The 27,209-nt window shown below is 42.1% G+C and overlaps 1 protein-coding gene across 1 annotated transcript; it reads left to right on the top strand.

The window, feature by feature from the left end:
* Positions 1 to 6,277: 6,277 nt before the first annotated feature.
* Positions 6,278 to 26,481, top strand: LOC114564082 (uncharacterized protein C21orf62 homolog). The gene is made up of 3 exons (XM_028591242.1): positions 6,278 to 6,369; positions 6,492 to 6,632; positions 24,627 to 26,481. Exon 3 carries the CDS (start codon positions 24,690 to 24,692, stop codon positions 25,458 to 25,460), a length of 771 nt encoding a protein of 256 aa, XP_028447043.1. The 5' UTR covers positions 6,278 to 6,369; positions 6,492 to 6,632; positions 24,627 to 24,689; the 3' UTR covers positions 25,461 to 26,481.
* The last annotated feature ends 728 nt before the right edge of the window (positions 26,482 to 27,209 follow it).

Raw genomic sequence — 27,209 nt, 5'->3', positions numbered from 1 at the left:
AATCAGCACCCATCAGTTCTTTCTCTGTGCATATAGCATTTAAATATTAGCTGCTGTTCTACTCTCACAGGACACTGAGATGCTGTTTCAACAAAATAATCAAACGCAGGATTTACAGTAGACAAGTTGTCAGTAAGCACTGCGTAAATACACCGATGTACAGGTTACAGATTCAGCCTCACTCTCTTTTTTCTGTGTATATTTTGGTTGTTTCTGGACAATCTATTCTCTGCCTGTAGCCAGTTATGTAAGTTGTACTAGGGTATATATATATGAGTAAAATATTAACATAATTGTATAGGTTTTATATTCAAACAATAATAACACATATCTATCCTAAATCTACTTTTTTATAACCAAGGTCACATTGTTTTAGTGTTTTTTTTGGACATGGCAACAATTGTGTTAAAAGGGAAGTAAGAATAGAAAGTGATTAGACAACCAGACAGGTTATCAAACTTTATTGGAAGCAAACAACAAAATGATGTCGTGCCATGCTGTCAGTTTTCTGAAGAGGACTTCCTGATTCAACCAGAGCGCGCACAGCGATACATTTTAGGGTTCACGGAGGAGGTTGTGGTTGACAAACGAAATTCTGAGAAGTAGAAGACCTTCAGTATGCTGCCGTTTCCAAGAATCAAAGAAAGACTAGTAAATACCAGAACTTCCAAATAACTTTGTATGTCTGAAACCACAGTGTGTGTATTTGCAAGTGGCAACTTTCAGTGCCAGTGTATTCTGTTTGTGACGGAAATGGAAAACCCTTAATTTACTTGACATGACTATTGCTTATGATATTTTAAAAAATTTATAAAAAAAAATCCAACAGTGAAGATGAAGCTCTGGATCCTGTATAGGTCCTGATAGGTAAGAAAGGTTGCATCAGTGGAATTGCACGTCCAGTGGGATTTAAAGCTGTCTGGCAAAGGAGGATTTTCTTTTGAAAAAAACCACGGCAGGCTTATGAAAATAACAGGACCGATGGTGCATCAGACCCTAAACAGTCTATGATCAGACGAGAGCATGTAAGCTAAGCACAAGGGAGTGTAAGGATTGTGAATGGAGTGCAGAGCAGGCTGTATTTTCATGTTTTTGTCCCTGAACTAACGTTCCCTCATTGTAACACTACTAGGGAGCTGCAGATTCTCTGTTAACTCAGTGTTTGTTCATTGACACATCATGCGGACCTCTCACATTGCACATTCTCTTTTTTATCCATTTAAGAAATAGGCTATTGATTATACCCTATATGAGATATGAATGTGCCCACTGGGCAGCTGAGTGGAAATAGACACATGGCTCAGAAGAAAAGTTTAGCAAGGTAATGCAAAACTGGTTGCGTGGGGTAATGCAAAAGTTGTCCCCTGAAAAAAATCTCGCCGTGACCCTTCCAGGGCTCCGTATGACTTGTAGGCCGTTATATTGTTGGCTAGTTTCATTCATAATAAAACATCAGATTTTATAAACTACATGCGTTTAGTGTGCAAAAATCTTAATGTGTAAAGTAACTAGTAACTAAAGCTGTCAGATGAATGTAGTGGAGTAAAAAGTACAATATTTCTCTCTACAGCCTAGCTAGCTCTGGTCTATGATCAGACCAGAGCATGTAAGCTAAGCACAAGGGAGTGTAATGGCTGTTTTACAGTAGCCGCAGCCAAGCTGGCGTGCGCCATAGTGACGTCAAAATGACGTTGATCTTGCCAGCGCGCCCGGATTTATAGGGCTGCAAACAGGAAGCATGAACGAGCTCCTGGGTAACATGATGCCAGGACTCTGAGAGTGACTGCAAGTCTGTCTTGTAAACTTACTGGGTTAAGATGAGTTCTTTTATGGTGAATGAAAGGCTTGATCCAGCCAAGTAGGTCATCCAATCAAATCGAAGCATTGACGTCAATGTTGCTGCCAGTTTTGCCGTTGTTTACCTTTTTCTTCTTCTAGTCCGTAGAAAGAGCAACGTTGGTAGCCTTTGCTCATTAGCGCCACCTCTGTTCAGGAGAAGACTGCAACTAGTGGCACGACCACCAGCGCGGGTATAAATAGTTACGGCGATTCCATGACATCACGTTTGCCCGCGCCGGCTGGGCTTCGGCTACTGTATAAGGTCCTTAAGGATTTTGAATGGAGTGCGGAGCATAGCCTTATCTTGTTGAAGGTAAGTCGAACCATTGTGACATTGAGACTTGATTGCAAGTGACGTGGCAAAATGGAAAACTGTAATAATAAAATATTCCGCTTTCCCAGACGAAACAGAATTTGAACTTATGCTTATAATAAAATAACATTTATTCTGTATACAGACATGTCAAGGGTGAATCTTGAATCAAGAGGAAGCAGAATCCAGCATATACTTTTCATGTTTTCATGATAAAAAAAAAAAAAAAGTACTCCCAGAAAATGCAGATGAATTGAATCAAAGTGCCGGTGGAATATGCGAGGGGAAAAGGAGACAACAAATCAAAGACATTAAAAAAGAAGAGTCTCTTTGAGTTTCCCAAACGATCTATGTGAACACCTCACAATGGTCAAAATGTGTCTTATCTTTCAAACCATAAATCACACTGCACTGAATCACTGCATATTGCTTTCATGCTATGCTTATAGTTTTTTTTCAGGATGATAGATTCCAAAGTGTTTTTCTTTTGAAAATACAAACCACACTCGTAACACTCAGGCCAGAAAGAAAGAAAATGTGTTTGATGGAGTTCAAGAAATAGAAAAGCATCTTTTTAGTTTGTTTCACACAGGTGCTACTGCTGCTTTTAGATGATGAGTGGTCATGAGTTTTCAAAGTTTCTTTATCAGAAATATGTTCTGCCATTCAAAATGGTTTCCTGACTAAACATTAACATATACCAGTCTGTGATAATCCAACAACATATATTCATCTGATCTTCACTTTAGTGGAAATAACTGAATCATTTCTGCCTATTTTACTCCAAAATAAGGTATAATTTCATGTACAGTAAATGTAGTTGATTGACCATAAATATTTTTTTTTAAAAAGTGTAAAACTATTGGTAATAAGTTGGAATGAAATTGGCTAGAAGGTGTACAATAGATTTGGATGAGACTATACTTTATGCTTTATAAAAAGTCAAAACAGACCCAGGAGTCAATGTTGGAGGAAAACAAGTGCATGGTCGACAGGAAGACAACACAAGGGTTAAAAACTTTTAGACCTTGCATTCAGGGCCTGGCACAATAAAGGTGTCATCAGCGTCAAAGACCTATACAAAGATGGCATATTTGCATTCTTCACAGAGCTCGCTTCCCTTTATGATTTACCAAAGTCACACATCTTTTGCTTTTTCCAGATTGGGGACTTTGTCAAGAAGACATGTGCTTGTGGCTTGATCCAATGCAAGGTCCTTCATAAAGTCCACTATACAAAAGCAAAACTGTCCAAAATATACTCCACTGTCACCTGTAAAAGGTGTAACCAGTCTCCTGTCAACCATACTCTCATGTTCTGGTCTTGCCCTAAATTAACTACTTTTTGGACGAGTATTTTTGACACTTTGAGCAGAGCCTACGATCCCCCCTAACCCCTTGTCAGCCATTTTCGGTATTTCCTCTGACGCCAACCTCCCTGTTGCACTGAGGCGGGCCCTGGCGTTTACATCTCTGCTAGCTCGGAGACTGATCTTGTTCAACTGGAGACTACCCCTTCCCCCCCACACACACGACCATTGGATTAAAGAGGTGCTCAACAATCTGAAGCTTGAGAAACTCTATCTCGACATTCCTAGAGACATGGAACCCTTTCCTAGAACTCGTTGACTCCCTCAGATCATCTCCTGACTTGGAGGACTGAGCTCCTTCTGGACCGTTCCATTTGGATGCCAAAAAGTTGAGAAAAAAAACAAAAAACTAAGAATATCATACCATACCAATAGACCTGCACTAACAGTGGCAGGGCGTGATATGGCCACGTTATTGAATCTATTGAATCGTGGACAGGACACGCTAATGTCGTTTTTTTCAATGTATTTCAATGGGAAGCATATTTCATGATCACAGAACGATGATGGTAGCGAGTAGTATTGATAAGGCGAAAGTCCGTGTAGGGAGGTTGGTCGGGGTGGTGGATGGGTCAAACAACACAGGACTTTCACCCTGGAGACGAGTGGTGTCCCGTTGTTGTGGCCGGTGTGTGGCGTTTCATTTCAAACAATATGTAAAAAAAGTGTATATTGGAAAATGTTACCAACCCTGCCTTTACGAAAAGAGAGCTATGAGCAGTGTTGGGAGTAACGCGTTACAAAAGTAACGCAATTACAGTAATGTATTCCTTTTTGCTGTAACGCAGTAATATAACGCAATTTCGGTAATATTATTACCCGTTACAATCTCAGTAACGCGAGTTACAACGCATTTTAACGCAACATTTTTAAGAATTTCCCAACACTGCAAAGCATTTGTTCACAGGAAAAAAAAAGCCGTGAGTATTATTTCATAACATCTGTGTCCCAACAGGTAACGGTACGTGGCGTGGACAGCTGTGTGTCCGAGCCGCTGACAGATTTTAACATGTCAGGAATTAATGTTTAGGCTTGCGACACGTAAATCATTGCAGTTTATCAGCCGTGGAGAGTAACTCTGTAGTGGAATGGCTTGGCGACCAAAAACGCTTGTCTTTTACTGTGACCATTTACTGTTCAATATGTTGCTGTCATGAACGGTAATAATTATTACAGTTGCAGTTTTACAAACAAGAAAGTGAGCAACTTAGCTTGACGGACATGTTGCATCCATAGACAGGATTTGTTGCATCAACAACATGTATAACAGTTACATCTCAGTAAGCTAGCAAGAGTACACAAGGTACACAACCGACAACTTCTGTGTAGTCTACTTCAAAATAAAAGCACTTCCTGTGACGGTTCGCAGTAAAACTAAATTACTGTTAAACAAATAAGGTTGTGTACCTTTTCACATATCAGCTGTAAATCAAGTACTGTAAATAATGTAAATAGTGAGTTTTAATCACACTATAATTGACAATTTTCTTTAGACTGTTTTAAACTAAACAACATTAATTTCTTATTCAAGTGCTTTAAACAAACATTTTACAACAATGGTGTACTACAATACAACTGTAAGATACTTTTAATTGAGTATTTTCATTTTCTCCTACTTGCCTATTGTACGTTTTACTTATCTATTTTTTATAGCTTTAGTTACTTTGCATATTCATATTAATTATACAAAATATTATGAATAATCTGTGATGTATTAAAGTGGATAAAGGTGAAATTCCGGTGAAATTCACAAGCTAGCTGCCAAGTCAAACTTCTGCTGTTATTTTGGTGAAAGTAACTAAAAAGTAATGCAAAAGTAGTGTAACAATTCAGAGACATTAATATTGTATACTCTCAAATGACAGTAACTAGTAATCTATAATGTATTACATTTTGGAAGTAACTTGCCCAACACTGGCTATGAGTGCTATGTGTGTTTCAGCAGGTAATTAACCGCTGTAAAGGCTAATATAACAAAATTGACTGAGTTCAACTAGAGCAGCAAATAGCATTCTAGAAGTGAGCAACACAGAAGCCACGGAAATGAGTCAGCACGTCTCTTCAGTCAATGAGTCCATTGTTCCTGGTGGAACAGTGGGAAGAGCAGCTGATGGCAGCTAATTGCATTTCCCTAATCTACCCGTGCCTAAAACAGAAGCTGGTTTCATTTCTGTGTAACAGCAGACCACAGATTCATTTGACTAATGCTAACCTTACACCAAACGTCCTTTCAAGCCATTTCACTGTCGCAGACTACTTACCTACAGTATATCGCAATGAAATCCTGAGAGTCTCGCTAGAGTTGGGTTGTGCTCCCGTCGTCTCCATCATTTGGTGTGAGGTGGTCATAAAACTCAGTCTCAGTCAGAACTGACGCTTATCAAACCACGGTAACACTTTACTGTATCTCTTTTTACAAACTTTGTGGTTAGATAAAAGATGAAAAATAAAGAAAAAATAAATAACATTATCAGGCCAAACTCACTGTCAATGGCATGGCTGTGCTTTAAACACACACACACACACACACACACACACACACACACACACACACACATAGCTCCCAACAAAGAAAATACTGAACTATGGTTTATGTTGCTATGATGAAAACAGAAATCATTAGTAGTAATATGTCACGCCACAAGCTGGCAGCATACACTCACATTCTATGAGGAAGAATTCGTGCCTTGGAAAATGAGAGGCGGGGCCCAAAATAGGAGAGTGGAGCCGAGCAGTAGGAGTAGGAGGGAATGGGAAGAAAGATGAGAAGAGAGCAGAGAAAATGGAGTGTTTGAGTCTGTCATGCTGTCACATCTGAAGCTAAACGTATCTTTCCAGTGTCCAGAAAGTAAGACCTCTCTCTCTCTCTTTCTCTCCCTCCTTCCTCCTCTCTCTCTCTCTCTCTCTCTCTCTCTTTCTCCCTCCATCCTGACAGTCTCTCTCTCTCTCTCCCTCTCTCCATCCTGACAGTCTCTCTGTCAGACAGAACGATGAGGTTTTCCAGTCAACTTGCAGACAGATGTGGAAGCAGCTGCTGCTCTCACCGCCCGACGACGCCGGACAGATCAGCCTGGAGCAGCATGCCATCTTAACCAGCGGCGAGCTGTCCACGTAAGTACGCTCCACTCACACTCACATGTATGTGATGTCATCACGGTAGGCTTGTTTCATCGGCCATCTGTCTGCCGCATCCACAGGACACACATGTACTGCTGATGGCTCACACGCAGTACACATGCTGTAAATGAAGTTTGGTTGTGCTTTAACGTTCAGTCCATAATTGGGGGGCCCCCAGTGGTGGAAGAAGTATTCAGATCCTTTACTTAAGTAATACCACACTGTAAAATACTCTGCTGCAAGTAAAAATCCTGCATTGAAAATGTTACTTAAGTAAAAGTCTGAAAGTATCATCAAAAATCTGTTTAAACTATTAAAAGTTAAAGTGCTCAATGCAGTAAAATCCTCCCATTTTATGAACTGGAAACGATCAAAACTGTTCTGTCAATCAGCTAAGTTTTAATGATCTAATCATTTTAGCTGGACTAGTAGGCCGTTATATTGTAGGGTAGTTTAATTTATAATAAAACATCAGCTTTTATAAATGTGTAAAGTAACTAACTAAAGCTGTCAGATGAATGTAGTGGAGTAAAAAGTCCAATATTTTTCTCTGAAATGTAGCAGAGTAGAAGTAGAAAGTGGCATGAAAAGAAAAGACTCAAGTAAAGTACAAGTACTTCAACATTTGGACAGTACTTGAGTAAATGTACTTAGTTACATTCCACCACCGGTGGCCCCAAACTGACCCTCAACGGCAGCTATACATTTGCTGTGGGAAACATTCAGGTTACGTTCTTTAGTTCGAAACTGAAATCACGGATAAACTTTCAGCTGAGTTGTGATCTATCAGTAGCCTGGGTAAACCCTGACGAACTTCTGGCAAATTTGAGATTTGCTCTGCAAGTCCGTCTGGCCAAGAGCCCATTCGAGCCCATTTCCAATTTTTCCAAATCGAGGCACCAATCACAACCGTTGAGACGGGTTTTACACGATGACAACCCGTTGAGATTATCCAATTGTGCCCAGAGGCCTTTGAGCGGCGTCCGTTGGTGACGCCCCTTTGGAAATGGGCTGTGAATGAAGCTTCCCCAGACCCACTCTCAGTTACAACTGAGAGAGGTCTGGTGTCAGCCTGACTAATCTGTCAGCCCAAAGCACACTTTCCGCTTCCACAGCATATTTGGCCCGACAGGAAAATGAACAGTGCTGTGAATCCACTGCCTACTTGGGTTTTTTATAAGTTTATGTATTTCTTTAACCCTTGTGTTGTCCTCCATCTGTTTTGCCTCTTTATAAAGTATTAAGTATAAATATCTCCCGATTGTGTTACATGTTGTTAGCTAACTTCATTCCAACGTGTTAACTCTAGTTTTATACTTCTTTTTGGAATTGATGGTCAAAAATCCTCATTTATATGAAATTATACCTAAGTCCTGAAAAAAAGAGCAGAAATTATGAACTATTTTGACTCATAATTAAGACCATAGGATGTTTTGCGTGGATGTCACACCTTTAGTCAGGATACTGTTTTAAAAAACATTTTTTTTTTTTTTTCAAATTCTATAAATTTTAATAAAACCCCAAAATCAAGAAAAGTAGAGATCTGGTACTTCATTTTATTTGCAAAGAGCGCTGTATGTAACTATTCATGTTATTTTTAGGCGTTTATGTTGAAAGAGAACCAAATTTCTGATACAGAAACTTAAAAAAAAAGAAAAAGGTCAAATTTGACCCTAGGAAAACAATTCATCCATCTATCCGCTTATCCGGTGTCGGGTCGCGGGGGGAGCAGCTCCAGCAGGGGACCCCAAACTTCCCTTTCCCGAGCAACATTAACCAGCTCCGACTGGGGATCGGCGTTCCCAGGCCAGGTTGGAGATATAATCCCTCCACCTAGTCCTGGGTCTTCCCGAGGCCTCCTCCCAGCTGGGCGTGCCTGGAACACCTCCCTAGGGGGGCGCCCAGGGGCATCCTTACCAGATGCCCGAACCACCTCAACTGGCTCCTTTCGGACGCAAGGAGCAGCGGCTCTCTCCGAGCTCCTCACGGATGACTGAGCTTCTCACCCCTATCTCTAAGGGAGGCGCCAGCCACCCTCCTGAGGAAACCCATTTCGCCGCTTGTACCCTGGATCTCGTTCTTTCGGTCATGACCCAGCCTTCATGACCATAGGTGAGGGTAGGAGCGAAAACTGACCCGGTAGATCGAGAGCTTTGCCTTCTGGCTCTGCTCTCTTTTTCGTCTGGCGGTGCGATAGATTGAATGTAATACCGCACCCGCTGCCGATTCTCCGACCAATCTCCCGCTCCATTGTCCCCTCACTCGCGAACAAAACCCCAAGGTACTTGAACTCCTTCACTTGGGGTAAGGACTCATTCCCTACCTGGAGAAGGCATTCCATCGGTTTCCTGCTGAGAACCATGGCCTCCGATTTAGAGGTGCTGATCCTCATCCCAACCGCAGCTTCACACTCGGTTGCGAACCCGATCCAGTGAGTGCTGAAGGTCACAGGCCGATGATGCCATCAGGACCACATCATCTGCAAAGAGCAGCGATGAGATCCCCAGCCCACCGAACTGCAACCCCTCCCCACCCCGGCTACGCCTCGATATCCTGTCCATAAATATTACAAACAGGATTGGTGACAAAGCGCAGCCCTGGCGGAGGCCAACCCTCACCTGAAACGAGTCCAACTTACTGCCGAGAACCCGGACACAGCTCTCACTTTGGTCGTACAGAGATTGGATGGCCCTGAGTAGAGACCCACTCACCCCATACTCCCGCAGCACCTCCCACAGTATCTCCCGGGGGACCCGGTCATACGCCTTCTCCAAATCCACAAAACACATGTAGACCGGTTGGGCATACTCTCCAGGATCCTTGCGAGAGTGAAGAGCTGGTCCGTTGTTCCACGACCAGGACGGAATCCGCGTTATTCCTTCTCAACCCGAGGTTCGACTATCAGCCGAACCCTCCTTTCCAGCACCTTGGAGTAGACTTTACCAGGGAGGCTGAGAAGTGTGATACCCCTGTAATTGGCACACACCCTCTGGTCCCCCTTTTTAAAAAGGGGAACCACCACCCCAGTCTGCCACTCCTTTGGCACCGTCCCAGACTTCCACGCAATGTTGAAGAGGCGTGTCAACCAGGACAGCCAGAGCCTTGAGCATTTCTGGACGGATCTCATCAATCCCCGGGGCTTTGCCACTGTGGAGTTGTTTCACTACATCAGTGACTTCCGCCTGGGAAATCGGCACAATCCCCTTTTTTCACATAGAGGGCGTATTAGTCGGATTCAGGAGTTCCTCAAAGTGCTCCTTCCACCGCCCTATTTCCTCCTCAGTTGAGGTCAACAGTGTCCCATCCTTACTGTACACAGCTTGGATGGTTCCCCGCTTCCCCCTCCTGAGGTGGCGAACAGTTTTTCAGAAGCACTTTGGTGCCGACCGAAAGTCCTTCTCCATGTCTTCTCCAAACTTCTCCCACACCCGCTGCTTTGCCTCTTTCACGGCAGAGGCTGCAGCCCTTCGGGCCCTTTGGTACCCTGCAACTGCCTCCGGAGTCCTCCGGGATAACATATCCCGGAAAGACTCCTTCTTCAGTCGGACGGCTTCCCTGACCACCGGTGTCCACCACGGTGTTCGTGGGTTACCGCCCCTTGAGGCACCTAAGACCCTAAGACCACAGCTCCTCGCCGCAGCTTCAGCAATGGAAACTTTGAACATTGTCCACTCGGGTTCAATGCCCCAGCCTCCACAGGGATGCACGAAAAGCTCCGCCCGGAGGTGTGAGTTGAAAGTCTGTCGGACAAGGGCCTCCTCCAGGCGTTCCCAATTTACCCGCACTACACGTTTGGGCTTACCAGGTCTGTCCAGAGTCTTCCCCCACCCCTGACCCAACTCACCACCAGATGGTGATCGGTTGACAGCTCCGCCCCTCTCTTCACCCGAGTGTCCAAAACATACGGCCTCAGATCAAATGAAACGATTATAAAATCGATCATTGACCTTCGGCCTAGGGTGCTCTGGTACCAGGTACACTTATGAGCATCCCTATGTTTGAACATGGTGTTCGTTATAGACAATCCATGACTAGCACAGAAGTCCAACAACAAACAACCACTCTGGTTTAGATCAGGGAGGCCGTTCCTCCCAATCACGCCTCTCCAGGTGTCTCCATCATTGCCCACGTGTGCGTTGAAGTCCCCCAGCAGAACAATGGAGTCCCCCACTGGCGCCCAATGCAGGACTCCACTCAAGGTCTCCAAGAAGGCCGAATACTCCGAACTCCTGTTTGGTGCATATGCACAAACAACAGTCCGACTTTTCCCCCCCACAACCCGCAGGCGTAGGGAGGCGACCCTCTTGTCCACCGGGGTAAACTCCAACGTAGCGGCGCTCAGCCGGGGGCTTGTGAGTATCCCCACACCCGCCCGGCGCCTCACACCCTGGGCAACTCCGGAGAAGAAAAGAGTCCAACCCCTATCCAGGAGTATGGTTCCAGAACCGAGACTGTGCGTAGAGGTAAGCCCCACCAGATCTAACCGGTAGTGCTCCACCTCCCGCACCAGTTCCGGCTCCTTCCCCCACAGAGAGGTGACGTTCCACGTCCCCATAGCCAGCGTCTGCTGCCCGGGTCTGGTCCGTCGAGGCCCCTGACCTTCACTGCCACCCATTTGGCAGCGCACCCGGCCCCAGCGGTTCCTCCCACAGGTGGTGGGCCCATGGGCAAACAATTCAATTCAATGTTATTTATAGTATCAATTCATAACAAGAGTTATCTCAAGACACTTTACAGAAAGAGCAGGTCTAGACCACACTCTATAATTTACAAAGACAGGAGGGTTAAGGGTCAATACACCCAAATCACACATAAATATTTTACCCCCTCTTACCAGTTCGTACAGTTTTTTTAGGGCTACACCGCTATAGAAATGTGACGGATACCAGTAACCGATATTACTGCTTACTGCTTATTGCTGTTATGGCCAATATTTACCGATGTCGTTATGATCTGTATGAAACAAGTTGGTAACACTTTACTTGAAGGTATCTACATAATCAATCAATCAAAATCATTCAAAATGTATTTGTATAGCGCTTTAAAACAACCAGCAGTTATCCAAAGTGCTTCACATCTGGAACTAAGAATAGACAACATATCTTGCAACAAGAAGAATGAAATGTAGAAAACAGTAAAATCATAAAAGCTTACACAGAAACAGGAAGAGGAAATTGTCACAACACTACTGCGTATTAAAAGCCATTCTAAACAGGTAGGTTTTGAGTTTAGACCTAAAAAGAGCTACATCTGTAATTGTGCTCACGCAGGGTTAAAATCTTGGATAGGTATTCTGGGGCTAGGCCATTAAGGGCCTTAAAAACAAAAAATAAAATCTTAAAATCTATTCTAAAACGCACAGGGAGCCAATGTAGGGTGTAAAGAACGGGAGTGATTTTGCACAAGTTGAAGACGTGAGATGGAGGTTTGATTCAGACCAACATAGAGAGCATTACAGTAATCCAACCTTGAACTAATAAAAGCATGGATCGCTTTTTCTAGATCATGCCTGTTAAGGAATGGCTTAACTTTAGCTAGTAGACGGAGCTGGAAAAAGCTCATTCTAACAACATTGCTGATTTGTTTGTCAATTTTCATGTTGCATTTAGACTCGGCCCAATGGTGTCATTAAAAACCTCCTTCACTATCTTGGCGGGAACAATGTCTAACGGACAGTGGGTAGGTTTCATGTATTGCACGATCTCAGAAAGCAATGTCAGAGAAACTGGCTGAAATTCCTCAAACACAGCAGAATGCATAGGAGCAGCAGGTACAAACACATTAAAACTAACACTGGTGTATTGCCTGACAGATGCAACTTTGTCAATAAAATAAAAGAGAAACTTCTCACATGTACTAGTTGAAACCTCTGTCGGATCAGAGGTGCATGGATTCACAACAGAGTTAATAGTATTAAATAACACTCTGGGTTCATGGCAACTGCTAGCTATTACGGAAGAGAGATGTTGCATCTTTGCCACCTTCACAGCCTTCTGGTATGTGGCTAGACTGTCTCTTAATAAACCCAGTGATACTTGCAAATTGTCCTTCTTCCATCTTCGTTCAGCTTGTCTGCAGTGTTGCCTAAGGGCCCTTGTGGAGTCATTTAGCCAAGGGTCCGCCTTAGGTTTAATAGATTTAGTCCGGACAGGGGCAATAGAGTCTAAAATTTCAGTGCACGTGGAGTGGAACACAGAGAGAATGTTATCTGGATAAGAGGGAGCTACCACACCATTCATAACACAGAACTGTGAGCCCCTGAATGCCAAAGCAAACTCTCCAGCTGAAGAGGAGGTGATGCACCGGCGCCTAGAAGCTGAGGAGACAGGCTTACTAGCAGGTGGTGGTACACTGATCTCAAACCTGATGGGGAAATGATCTGAGATACCAGTTTCTTTTATTTCACTTAGTGAAACTGAAAGCCCATAAGTAATAATGAGGTCCAGGGTGTGTCCAAGATGATGTGTCGGCCCTTTCACGCACTGATTAAGACCAAAAGAGATTAAAAGTGATTTAAAATCATTAGCAAGTGGGTTAAAGGGGCAACACACATGAATATTGAATTCCCCACAAACCAAGAGCTTGTCGTATTTTGGAACAACATCAGCTAAAAACTCCGAAAACTCACATATAAAATCCTTGTTGACTTTTGGTGGGCGATAAATAACTGCACACAACACAGGAGAATCCAAGTCAGCCATGAACAGCTGAAGTTCGAAACTATTATAACAGAGTGCAGGTAACGATCTGCATCTGTACTCATTCTTGAAAAGCGTGGCCAGCCCCCCACCTCGACCTGACGCTCGCGGAGAGTTGAGGAAAGAACAGCTGGGGGGGGAGGTGCTCCAAGAAGGCGCTGTCATCACCTGTTTTCAGCCAGGTTTCCGTCAACAGAAGAAAGTCCAGAGCATTGGTCTTAAAAAAGTAATTGAGGATAAAAGTCTTGTTTGTGAGTGATCTGGTGTTGATCAGCGCCATGCGAATTGAGCGCCGCTCAGTCTGTTGGGAAGCACGATCGAGCAGGCGGAGATTCCCGTGTACGCAGCATTGACATATATACAATGGACCAATAGACCCCGTTGCTCTGGACGGAGACCAGTGAAGGCTATTAGAAGCACTTTTCCGGTGATCACTTGCTTTACTGCGCAGCCTCCAACTGACAGAGACAACGTAAATGTAACGTGAGCAACGTGTCTGAAAGTGTGAAGTCTTCTGGTAGCTGTGCCAAGAGAAATCTCAATCATTCCCAATCTTACAGAGACGGAGAGTGTAGGTATATGTAAGGAGATAACATAAGCACAGGCTAATTATTGCTAATTAACATGCTAGTTAACATTAGTAATTAAACCTAAACAGCTAATGTAAGTCAAAACTGCCTGCGAGCTTCTCCTGTACTATACGGTAATTCCTCTACTGTGTGACAGTAAGTCACTTGGTTATGACACAATTGTTAGCTTATTTTTATAAAAACGTCTGCTACGGAGCCATAACGTGAGGTACAAGGTAATGGAGCCTTTTATACATTGTCGTGTTTCTTTAGAAATAAACAACGGACAAATAGAGTCTTTAAACCCTTCAGATGTAAAGTTATTCGCAGTCAAGTGACGTAAAAAAAAATGGCGGTCAGTGTAATGCTAACAGGAGGTGATCGCTTTGTAGCAACAAAATGGCGCCATCGGAGGTTCGCGTTTTGAAGCGAAGCTTACCCCCTTGGTATGCAGCCTCGCCTGGAGCGCATCCCGCTCCAACGGCGGGGAAATTTGCATTCGGAATCCGGGACCGTCAACTGGAGCCATCGGTAACTGTGTACCACAGAACGCCGCCGATTGCAGGCGATGAACTCCGCGGACAACCCGAGACACGGATGGCCCAGATCGCGTGTGTAGGGTTATGCCAGGTAAGCTCTGAGCCTTACACTCCGCCTCTTTTTCCGCGTCTCCTGCGGCGATTGTTGCAGAGCCGAAGGCCAGGCTGACGCCGTAGATAGGCCGGAATGGACGCCAAGAAAGGCGGCGGTGTGGTTGACTGTCCATCTGAGCCGTAGATCGGCACTTTTTCCACGGAATTGCGGATACTTAAAAGAGTCAGGCGGTCATATACCAGCAGCGGTGACACATTTCGAGTTACAATTAGTAAAAGAGTGACATGACACTGTCATGAACACATGACACAGTCATGAACACATGAACCCTAACCCTAACCCTAACCATAACCATAACCATAACCATAACCATAACCATAACTTGTCATGACAAAAACCAAATGACACTTACTAAAAGAAGTGTTTTGTCATAAACGTTTATGACTGTTTATAATGTTTATGACACGTTCATGACAGTGTCACGTCACTCTTATGTAGATACCTTCAAGTAAAGTGTAACCAACAAATTTCTATGGTAATCATATTTTGTACCTACTGAAAAACACTTACAAAAGTCATGTCTTTCTTTATTTGCAAAACATTTGGAAAAGCCCTTAAATCCGCCGCTGTCGGTATTTTGTGTTTTATAGGTTACTGTCTATAACTGACACCAACATTTTAAACTAATCTTTTCCTCTCAATTTAACTAATGCTATCTCAAGTTGACCTATCTAAAGTAATCTAACCAATGTAAAATCATCAAATCTAATTTAAAGGAATGTAATCTAATCTAGTTTTATCTAAAGTAATCTCATCTACATTTAGCTCATTGAAGTTTATTAAGTTGACAAAACATCTGAACTCACCTGTTCTTCTGGAGCTTTGTTACAGCCACCATGACGATTACATAATTCACCCTATAACGGGGTATTTTCATGTCATTATGACAGATTTATTTGTGGCGGTGGCAGCAATGCGCTGCCGTACATTATGTATGATGATTGACCATTGGGATATTTCTAATAAATTAAACGCTAGACTTGTTTGTAGTGTGTTCTGTCTCAGAAAGACACATGCAGCCTGTCAAAGTCCTGCCATTTATTGAAATACTGCTGCTGCAGTGTCTCAAGAGAAATAGTTTGGGAAAATCATGTTTTTCTCTCATTCTATCCAACCAAACTAACAAGCCTGAGATTCGCCGCTTATGGGACCCTGGAGTGTTGTTTTACAATCTGCGAATTTGATTCTACTGTACAACATTCAATAAAAATAAACCGCCTGTAGACCTAATACAAGAAAAATGCTTCAGCTGCTGCCACTGTACATAATGATGTGTATGTGAGTTTAGGAAAAACCTGAACGACAATTGTCAACATGCACTGGATGCACAAATATACAGCACTGGAACCTATTGGTTGCATGTGGTATTCCTTTGCACACTCTTCTTTACACTTCCTACATGTTCCTTGACTTTCAACAGCAGGCAGCTTGTGCACGACACTTAACAATAAAACTGACTGTATGTTTTTGTATTTACTTGCACTGCATGATTATTTACACATGTTCAGTTTATTCCTTAAATGACAATGGTATTCTATATTTTTCTTCTTGTCATAAATCCCATGAAAAGGCCAAACCCAACAATGAAGAAATTATCCCATCGTATGTTTTGGGTGTGTATCATTGACTGTAAAAAGTAATGGACAAAGCTTGCGGAACGTACACGTGTTCCACCAAAACAACTTTCTCTCTTTAGCATTTAGCTTAGCACAGCGCCATTGCAACCATAAACAACACTGGCTTGGCTGCATCATCCTCCCCAGCTCCGCCCTTTCGTCAAAAAAAAATCGTCACGGCCGGATTTAGAAAACCAATGGGTCCACAAACCAAAGGGTCACGTCATGGATGCTACGTTCTCTATTTTTACAGTCTATGGTGTTTATCCAAAGTTTAATATATCTTTCCTCTGTGCCATAGAGCTCCATGTACTTCCCAGGGGGGCGTAAATCCTCACAAGAGCACCCAATGTGTATTAATCCGCTGCTGAAAATAGTACCCAACAAATAAACTATTTCCTGCTATTTGACTAACTTTTGAGAAAAACTACAGCTGTTTCAGGAAATTCATGAGGCTTTGACGAAAAATATAAGTTCATATTTGTGAGGGTTTTTTGTAGCAATTATTCAATATTTAAAGAAGCTAGTAAATAAGCTTTTTTTATAATAAAACTGTATGAAATAACAACATGACAATGTGAAAGGGTTGGCTTGTGGTGGTGAAAGGTTGCAGTAACCTATCGACAGGTTAAAAAACAAGTATTAACCTCTAAAAGTCACACTGAATCAACACGTTGAACCTTGTTTATGGTGTTCAAGGCAGCTAACCCTAACCATAACCATAACCATAGCCATAGCCATAGCCATAACCATAACTATTGCCTAATCCTAGTGTGACATTGGGGGCTTAAAACACCAATAAACTTGAACCTTGTTGATGTAAAAATTACAATTTGTGGTTTAAGGGAGAGTTAACGTTCTGCACATAGCTGCGGGAACATGTTGTCAGTAAGGGATGAGCTTATGCCATTTTTTGTAGAGTTTTAACACTAAATTGGTTTATATTTAAAATAAATTTCATTTGAAAATGTGTCAGTCGTAGTATTCTTCACAGTATAATATAATACTGTAAGCTAGAGCTGGGTGATGTGGAAGAACAATCAAATATCACAATATTTTTGACCAAATACTGTACATGGATGTTGATGTTGCAGTGATATTGTAGGGCTGACTCTTGGTGCTTTCACAAAATATTTACACAATGAGAGTTTTGATAAATAATCATTAGTAATGTGGATACAACGACTAAGTGGGTAAAGGTAAATAATAGAACAGCTGGAACAGTCTGGTAAGTTCATAAAATGACATCACTTTACTGTAGTGCAGCCTTGAAAACCAGGAAAACACAACACTTATGTCATATCACGATATTACGAAATACAAATTTAAGGCAATATGTAGCATCATATATCGATGTCGATATAATATCCATCTATTGCCCAGCCCTACTGTAAGCTCTATATTTCAGGACACAAGATCTAGTAACCACTTAAAATGTAAAATGTAAAATATAGTAATGCCCTAAAATGTGTGTCCGTAGTTGTGTGTGTGTGTGTGTGTGTGTGTGTGTGTGTGTGTGTGTGTGTGTGTGAGTGTGTGTGTGGACTGCAGCTGCTGAGAGAGAGGGAGAGGAGCGAGAGACGTTGAAAAGAGATGGGTGACATGGAGGAAGAGAGGGACTGTAAGTGAGAGGTGTAGCGAGAGGAAGGGAGGATTAGGGTGGGTGCCTGCGGTGGAGCATGATGTCAGAGGAATGCGTTGAGCCTCTCCTTTAACAAGCTGGAGCCGTGTGGAGCGCCGGCCACCTCGCACTTTTTCTCATACACACAAAAACACACACACAAACACTTTCTCCCTGTTGAACTGTCTTTCTGTTTGCCGCGTGCATACACACACTCTCACTTTCACAAACACACTGGATCAGAATCAGAAAGGCTTTAAAGCATGAATTAAAAAAATATATAATAATCACAAATAGTCAAAAAATAATCAACAGACACGCAACTTAAAGCAAGTTTATGTGGTACATGTCTCTGATTCATATGCTGTACATAAATGCTTTATAAGAGAAGGACATTTAAATACATACATATGAAATCAATTAGGCCCGACTCACATTGTCATTTAAGTATCGTGGAATGTGTTTTCTGTGGTCGATTTTCATCTTTGTTCAGCCCTCCCTCCCACCATCCGGTCATGCAGCTGCAGCTTGTTGCGGGGATTACAGAGATGGAGATGGAGGAAAGGAAAGCAAAAGAGGGAGAACAGAGGAACGACAGGGAGAAAGAAAGGGAGCGGTAGAGAGAGAGAGAGAGAGCAGGGACAGGCGGATGGAAAGAGAGAAAGTGACTGATCTAATGTGTGGGAGAGCCAGACGCTGGGAACAGCTGGAAAGACGATGACTAATATTAGCAGTGAGGTAAGATGGTGGAGGATGGAGAGGACAGGCTGTGTGTACGCAGGGCAGCTGCTACTGTAAACCAACCATAGTGAAGTCAAGTGTATTTATAGCAGCGTAGTCACGATACCAGAAATGGGGTTTTAATGCCAAAACGTTAACCCCTACACATCTACTTGTCCTGCTTTTGTTTCCCCTGAAGTGAGTTTAAAGGGGCTGTCGTCAGTAAGCAACTATTTGCTTTGTAATGATATAGTGAAGTAATGGCGTCCTGAGCAGAGACTGAAGTCACACTCCCTCTGTGTGTGTTGTAATCCCACAAAAATTTGGAAAAAATGTCAAAATATATATACAGTGGACGTAGCAGCAGTGAAGTCACACATTGGTTTAAGTCTCGAGTTTGGCAATGTGGCTGTCGCCATCTTGGTTTTTTGAATCCGGACGTGAGAATTTTTTGGATGACAATGGTTCCGTGCTAAGCTAAACACCAAAGAGGAAGAGTTGCAGATTTTCAACCTTTCTGAAGCAAATCACCCAGCGGGATTTAACAAAAACACGAAAACACACAGACCTCTGGGTACTGCCGCAAGTAATGTTTTAGCTCAACTAATGTCACACACAGTGCCACGGTTAGCATTGCTACAGCTGATTTTCTGAAAATTGGCTTACAATTTGCGTTACCTTTGGATCGACAAATTGACTATTTTTATATGTATTTCCTTTTATATTTGTATAAATTATACGGTTACACTTTACTTGAAGGTATCTACATAAGAGTGACATGACACTGTCATGAACGTGTCATAAACATTATAAACAAGTCATAAACGTTTATGACATAATCTTTTAGTAAATGTCATTCGGTTTTAGTCATGACAAATTATGGTTAGGGTTAGAGTTAGGGTTCATGTGTCTCTAGGGTTCATGTCACTCTTATGTAGGTACCTTCAATTAAAGTGTTACCAATTATTCAGATTGTCTCCCACCCAATGTTTATCAAATGTTACATAATCTCACTTCAAGTATTACGAAAACTTGTGACTACGTTTTTATCAATGGCTCAGCGCTTGGCAGAAGTTTCCAAAGTAAAATATCTTGTTTCCTGGTTGGACTGTAATCTCTGCTGCTGCCTATATCTAAGAAGACCCTTTCAGAGTGTTTGACATATTCTGGTTTACAATCAATATTGCACTTAACAATATTAGCAAAGACAGGAGGTCAAAAGTCAAATCTTATGAATGATAAGAGTTGATAATGGGTAATCATTAACAATTAATCAATAAGAATATGTCACCTTTTGGGTTTTCAGATCAGGGTTGATGATCCTCATGGATAATGAATGTTATTCTACAGACTCAATGTTCATGTGCTTTGTTTTTCTATTTTCATCACATTCTTGGAAAAGATATTGCAACAAAATCTGGAACAAAGTCAGGGAGCATGGCTATAAATAGTGTCCCATGTGAGTAGTAAACAGGCTGTAGAGAAAGGGAAAGTGCTTTCTGGACAAAAAATGGATTTCTGGATGAGGCACCTCTGACCAAATCAAATATTACATTTGAAACCCTGTGATTATTTTTGTGTATATCCTAACTGTCTGCAGTCCAGCTTCATGAGTAAGGAAAGGGCCAATTAGCTGTATCCCACTCGCAACGCAAACACTGAGTCATTGAGTAAATGTTTTACGGTACAGTACATGTTACATGCTACATCAAACCCAAACTCAATGTAGACTTGTTCTGGGGGGACATTTTTGGGGGCTTTCAGAATCAGGTATATTGCCAAGTAGGTTTTCACATCTAACTAATAAAAAGCAGTGATCTCTGTCAGTCAGTGTGTTACATACATACAACATGCACAGCATAAGCTAACACTAAAGACAAGAGACATACCATTACTGAAATGCAAGTGCTACAGCTCATGCAGCTAAATCCACTTAATCCATTTCATTTTTTAGTTTGTAGACAAAAACTGCAGTAGTATTTGCTCACTTTTAGTTTAGATTTAGTCTGTTTGTTTTTATCACAGAAAAAAGGCTGTCAATGAGTATTTTTTGTCATAGCTTTTGCTGATGAAATTAACATCTCAACCACGTTGATTTGCAAACTATTACAATTCAATTTATCAGTACAGTGTAAGGAGCCAGTGCAAATATAATGACCTACAATGTAAAAATTGTGTCTTTGGTACTAATTGCAATCACATGGATTTTGGATGGATCAGATCAATGTTTCAACAATCAAGTAGACCTTGATCCAACCTCCACTGGAAAGTCCTCCTCTGTTTCAAAAGAAAAAAGAAGTTTTTTTGTCTGGAAAGACTGGAAAGACGATGACTAATATTAGCAGTGAGGTAAGATGGTGGAGGATGGAGAGGACAGGCTGTGTGTACGCAGGGCAGCTGCTACTGTAAACCAACCATAGTGAAGTCAAGTGTATTTATAGCAGCGTAGTCACGATACCAGAAATGGGGTTTTAATGCCAAAACGTTAACCCCTACACATCTACTTGTCCTGCTTTTGTTTCCCCTGAAGTGAGTTTAAAGGGGCTGTCGTCAGTAAGCAACTATTTGCTTTGTAATGATATAGTGAAGTAATGGCGTCCTGAGCAGAGACTGAAGTCACACTCCCTCTGTGTGTGTTGTAATCCCACAAAATTTGGAAAAAATGTCAAAATATATATACAGTGGACGTAGCAGCAGTGAAGTCACACATTGGTTTAAGTCTCGAGTTTGGCAATGTGGCTGTCGCCATCTTGGTTTTTTTGAATCCGGACGTGAGAATTTTTGGATGACAATGGTTCCGTGCTAAGCTAAACACCAAAGAGGAAGAGTTGCAGATTTTCAACCTTTCTGAAGCAAATCACCCAGCGGGATTTAACAAAAACACGAAAACACACAGACCTCTGGGTACTGCCGCAAGTAATGTTTTAGCTCAACTAATGTCACACACAGTGCCACGGTTAGCATTGCTACAGCTGATTTTCTGAAAATTGGCTTACAATTTGCGTTACCTTTGGATCGACAAATTGACTATTTTTATATGTATTTCCTTTTATATTTGTATAAATTATACGGTTACACTTTACTTGAAGGTATCTACATAAGAGTGACATGACACTGTCATGAACGTGTCATAAACATTATAAACAAGTCATAAACGTTTATGACATAATCTTTTAGTAAATGTCATTCGGTTTTAGTCATGACAAATTATGGTTAGAGTTAGGGTTCATGTGTCTCTAGGGTTCATGTCACTCTTATGTAGTTACCAATTATTCAGATTGTCTCCCACCCAATGTTTATCAAATGTTACATAATCTCACTTCAAGTATTACGAAAACTTGTGACTACGTTTTTATCAATGGCTCAGCGCTTGGCAGAAGTTTCCAAAGTAAAATATCTTGTTTCCTGGTTGGACTGTAATCTCTGCTGCTGCCTATATCTAAGAAGACCCTTTCAGAGTGTTTGACATATTCTGGTTTACAATCAATATTGCACTTAACAATATTAGCAAAGACAGGAGGTCAAAAGTCAAATCTTATGAATGATAAGAGTTGATAATGGGTAATCATTAACAATTAATCAATAAGAATATGTCACCTTTTGGGTTTTCAGATCAGGGTTGATGATCCTCATGGATAATGAATGTTATTCTACAGACTCAATGTTCATGTGCTTTGTTTTTCTATTTTCATCACATTCTTGGAAAAGATATTGCAACAAAATCTGGAACAAAGTCAGGGAGCATGGCTATAAATAGTGTCCCATGTGAGTAGTAAACAGGCTGTAGAGAAAGGGAAAGTGCTTTCTGGACAAAAAATGGATTTCTGGATGAGGCACCTCTGACCAAATCAAATATTACATTTGAAACCCTGTGATTATTTTTGTGTATATCCTAACTGTCTGCAGTCCAGCTTCATGAGTAAGGAAAGGGCCAATTAGCTGTATCCCACTCGCAACGCATAAACACTGAGTCATTGAGTAAATGTTTTACGGTACAGTACATGTTACATGCTACATCAAACCCAAACTCAATGTAGACTTGTTCTGGGGGACATTTTGGGGGCTTTCAGAATCAGGTATATTGCCAAGTAGGTTTTCACATCTAACTAATAAAAAGCAGTGATCTCTGTCAGTCAGTGTGTTACATACATACAACATGCACAGCATAAGCTAACACTAAAGACAAGAGACATACCATTACTGAAATGCAAGTGCTACAGCTCATGCAGCTAAATCCACTTAATCCATTTCATTTTTTAGTTTGTAGACAAAAACTGCAGTAGTATTTGCTCACTTTTAGTTTAGATTTAGTCTGTTTGTTTTTATCACAGAAAAAAGGCTGTCAATGAGTATTTTTTGTCATAGCTTTTGCTGATGAAATTAACATCTCAACCACGTTGATTTGCAAACTATTACAATTCAATTTATCAGTACAGTGTAAGGAGCCAGTGCAAATATAATGACCTACAATGTAAAAATTGTGTCTTTGGTACTAATTGCAATCACATGGATTTTGGATGGATCAGATCAATGTTTCAACAATCAAGTAGACCTTGATCCAACCTCCACTGGAAAGTCCTCCTCTGTTTCAAAAGAAAAAAGAAGTGTGGGGAAAAGTTGACTCTGGAAGTCAAGACTGCTTATTCAGTCCACTTTTCCACCGTCCCTGAATGGTAAAATAAAGAAGCCAGTGTTTCATTATTCCTGAACATTTAATGTGGCTGGCCACTGCCTATTTCACCACAGCGGAACCATGGCGTAAGAACTTTTTATAGGCAGCCGTACGCCCTCCGCAGTAGCCCGGGGCCTGGAAGGACCTCTCCCCAGTAAAACTGAATAGCAAGAAATAAGTACCTCAATTATATGTGTGTGTGTGTGAGAGAGAGAGAGAGAGAGAGAGAGGGCTTGACTGGAAATATAGAGCTGAATTCATTTGGCTGTTGGTCTTAAGCTGGCCTCCACATGTTGTAAAAATACAGACGCAAAGCAGAAGCAGGTTACTGTAGGGCACAGAGTGACAAAGAGAGTTCTTTGTGTGTCATGTGCTTGCAGTGAAGTATACTGGAGTGAGTCATAGAGGGGTGAATAAATCTGGGATACCGCTGAGCTCTGGTGTTTGATCAGAGAGAGTTAAGGTCTTTTCAGACAGTAAGCGACGCTTGGCCTGCCTCACTCTTTTCCTGCGGGTGTCCGTCCCCTTCCTCTTCCTCTGTGTTGGTGTTCTAACCTCCGGTGGATTTGTGAGGACTATGGTTAACTGCTCCTCAGATCTCTGCAAGGTAAATCCAGACAGCTAGCTATACTATCTGTCCAATCTGAGTTTTCTGTTACACGACTAAAACTACTTTTGAACGTACACATGTTCCACCAAAACAAGTTTCTTCCTGGGGCTATTTTGCAGAGGCGCCATGGCTCTGTCTGGCGTTTAGCGCCGCCCAAGACGATTGTGATTGGTTTAAAGAAATGCCAATAAACCAGAGCACATTTTTCTCCAATCCCGTAATATTATGTGTACTAGCCAGACCTTCCTCCGCAGCGCTGTGGAGGAAGTTGTGGCAATGCGAGGCTACATTTATCCCTAGTCATAACAATTATTATATTACATATATAACAAATACTGGCAATCCCATTCTTTGCTAATTGTTGATAAGCTACAGTTAGCTAAATTAGCATTGTCGTAACTTAATAGCCTAATTTACGTTCAAACTATACGTAATAGTTACCCGATACATTTAATATTGTGCCGATGCTCTGCCACAAATGCCCCACTGTCTATGTCCTTATAACTGTTTAGGAACTGTTTTTATCTATTTTAGGGAACTTACAAAGAGCAAGAATCAGTCTCTTGTTCATCGTTTTTCACCTCGCGTCGCATTGCATAGGAAGAAGTTTAAGGCAGTTCAACTCTTGCAGCAGGCGGGCGTGCGTGTGAGATGATCACGGGATTGACCCGCTTGTCGTCTCTAATTGAAAATTAATTGTTAGCTGTCAATCGCTCCATGTCTGACAAGACCTTTAGTGTCCCAATCTAAATCCTCAGTACTGTTGGTGCTGCTGTTCATGCTGTATGGACGGAGAGTACAGTCTAACTTTACTCTATCTGTTCACAGCTTGGCCCATCTCTCCACAGCCCGCTCTCTCCACTTGGTGAAGATGTAGTCTGTTTGATCTCTATGGAGATGTCTCCAAACACTGTCTCCTCTGTCTCGTTGCCATGGTCACTGTGGTTGCTGTTCTTTCTGACCCCCGTCACCCAGACAACAAGCTCCGCCCCCTCATCTGAAACGTCTCTGCCGGTCAACACCACGCTGCTGTTCGACAGCGACGGCCCGGGCAACAACCTGCGGAACTGCAGCTGCACCACGCCCGTCCGGGACTGCGACGAGGCTCTGGCCAACTCGCTGTGCAGATGCCACACCGTTTTGCGCTCCGCTCTGCCCCCTGCTGGGCTCAGAGAGCCTGGACCACTCACCGTGTGGGTGAAGGAGCTCTGGGTCCTGGAGGAGCTGCTGAACAGGAGCACGGTTGGCCATTTGCAGTTGTCTTTTTGTGGAGTAAAGCCAATGGACAGTCAGTACCTGGCTCTGCTAGGTCTGCAGACCCTCAAGATCCACAGTGCAGCACCAGAAGCTCCCTACCCCAACCAGGAAATGACAATCTCCCCAGCAGCAGGGGTTGCAGTGGAGCTAGAGGCCCTCTCCTTTGACATCTCCACTTCCTTCCATGTGACCTTCCTGGATGTAGCGGTTCTCAATGGCGTCTCTGCTCTGAAGGCATATAGTGTGGTGGGACCAGCTGCTCACACCCTCTCCCAGCAGTTCCCCGACCTGGCCTCGCCCCTTTCTCTGGCTCTGCCACCCTCTCCTACTTCTGATCACCCTACGGAGCCCAGTGAGCAGGCTGCAGAGCCTCCGCACAATCTGCTTTTTACTTTTGTCTACTAACAACAAGCTCCCGTTCATGGACATGGTCAGGTTTGCAGTACAAGTGACAAATGATGCACAGGAGTTATGTACAACAACAACTGGATGGTTTTTTTTGTTCTCCTTTTGCACAGGAAAAGTGGCACATGTGGATTATAATAACCTTTTGTAGTCTGGTCCAAAGATGGCTTTGAACAGAGAGGCTGACATCTCTCTCACGCTGATGCTTTTTCTTAAAGGAGATTATTGACTTCAGAACTGTTACACGTGTGTTACACTCCTGCTGCCGCTTTTTTTTTTATCCCTGAAAGGAATTGCCTCGAAATCTCTGCACTCATAACGTAGACAGACACAAGGTTTGGGAATGTTTACAAAAGCTACAATTTCAAGTCTTACTACAGCCTAGTTTGGGTACCATCCCATAACATAAGGAATGTTGATTTGCTAACCAGGACACTGTAACGACCCAGATTCTTACATCACAAATGATCTGCTCCAGTTAGAAGCAATGCTTTGCTGCTGCTAATTTCCACAGACTTCAACACCATGGGTACACCGTGTGTTTACATGCATACAGTACATATTATCTCATATCTGTTATAGCTATATACAGTACAGTGTTTTAATGCACAGGTTCTGATTAGAAATGTTGGTACCAATTAAAGCATCCAATTATTTAATTGATAAAGGCCTATAATGATAAAGGGGTTAGAAACAGTAACTGAGAGCTATATAAATGTATATAAAAAGTTATTCTGTGCAAATGGGCCGCATGAAACACAGACGTGGGGGGGTGGTGGTGTTCATTTCTAAATCACATGAGGTCCCCTAGTAATACCTTTTCCGTGCAATTAGGGCTGAAGACTTTGTAGATCATCGGGCTGTGAGTTGAAACAGTCTGTTGTGTTTCTAGACTGTACATTTTTAACTCAAACAGGTAATTACCATTTCAGTATTCAGTTTTCCCCACTCTTTAACAGGTTCCAATGTCGAAATAAAACAGTGACATCCCTAATAAAGTAGGTAAAAGCCATGAATAAGAGTAAGTTTTGGGGTTGCCAGTTTGTGAAATACCTGGTGTTTGTCCTTTCTGTTTGTTAATAATGCAGTTCTAAATGTTGCTAATTCATTAATAAATGCGTATTGGTATCTTACTTTCTAACAAGCCGTATAAAGCATTGGTAAATTATTTATGAACAATTAATAAAACCATTAGTTACAACTTATAAGCTCTTGATAAAAGGACCTTTATCAGAAAATGGCATCGAAGGGATAACCACCAGTAGGAATTCTAATAAGGAATTCTAACAAGCTGCTAGAGATGGGCGATATGGCAAAAATATCATATCACTATTTTTCATGTTGGTTTTTAAGACTTGAAAGTTACTGAACAGTACAGCCAAACTAATTTATATATTAAAAAAATGGATAGCCCTACAAGATAACAAAACACCAAATGTTATTCTCAAATGCAACCCTTTAAAGCCTCGTTAAGGGTTCTGTTCTCGACATTCAGAACATTAATATAGCAGCAAGCTGATATTTGCTCTGTAAAGATATAGAGCTAACTAATGCTCTGTTTGCACTGTAGCTGTTAGCGCTCCCCATTTTCTCCCCCCTACCTCTCCAATTGTAATCAGCTGATCAGCAGGATGAGCTCTGTAAAAGCACTGATCTCCCATCGAAGCCCGGCCCGTGTAGTGTGCAGTGCAGCACAAATGAGTTAGCTAGTGGGAGCACTAATGCCATTGTTAGCTCAGGGCTAGCATT

Source organism: Perca flavescens, chromosome 11 (genome assembly GCF_004354835.1).
Source record: "Perca flavescens isolate YP-PL-M2 chromosome 11, PFLA_1.0, whole genome shotgun sequence".
Classification (NCBI taxonomy): domain Eukaryota; kingdom Metazoa; phylum Chordata; class Actinopteri; order Perciformes; family Percidae; genus Perca; species Perca flavescens.
The sequence above is the reverse complement of the archived record's forward strand: the minus strand, read 5'-3'. Positions and strand labels throughout refer to the sequence as shown.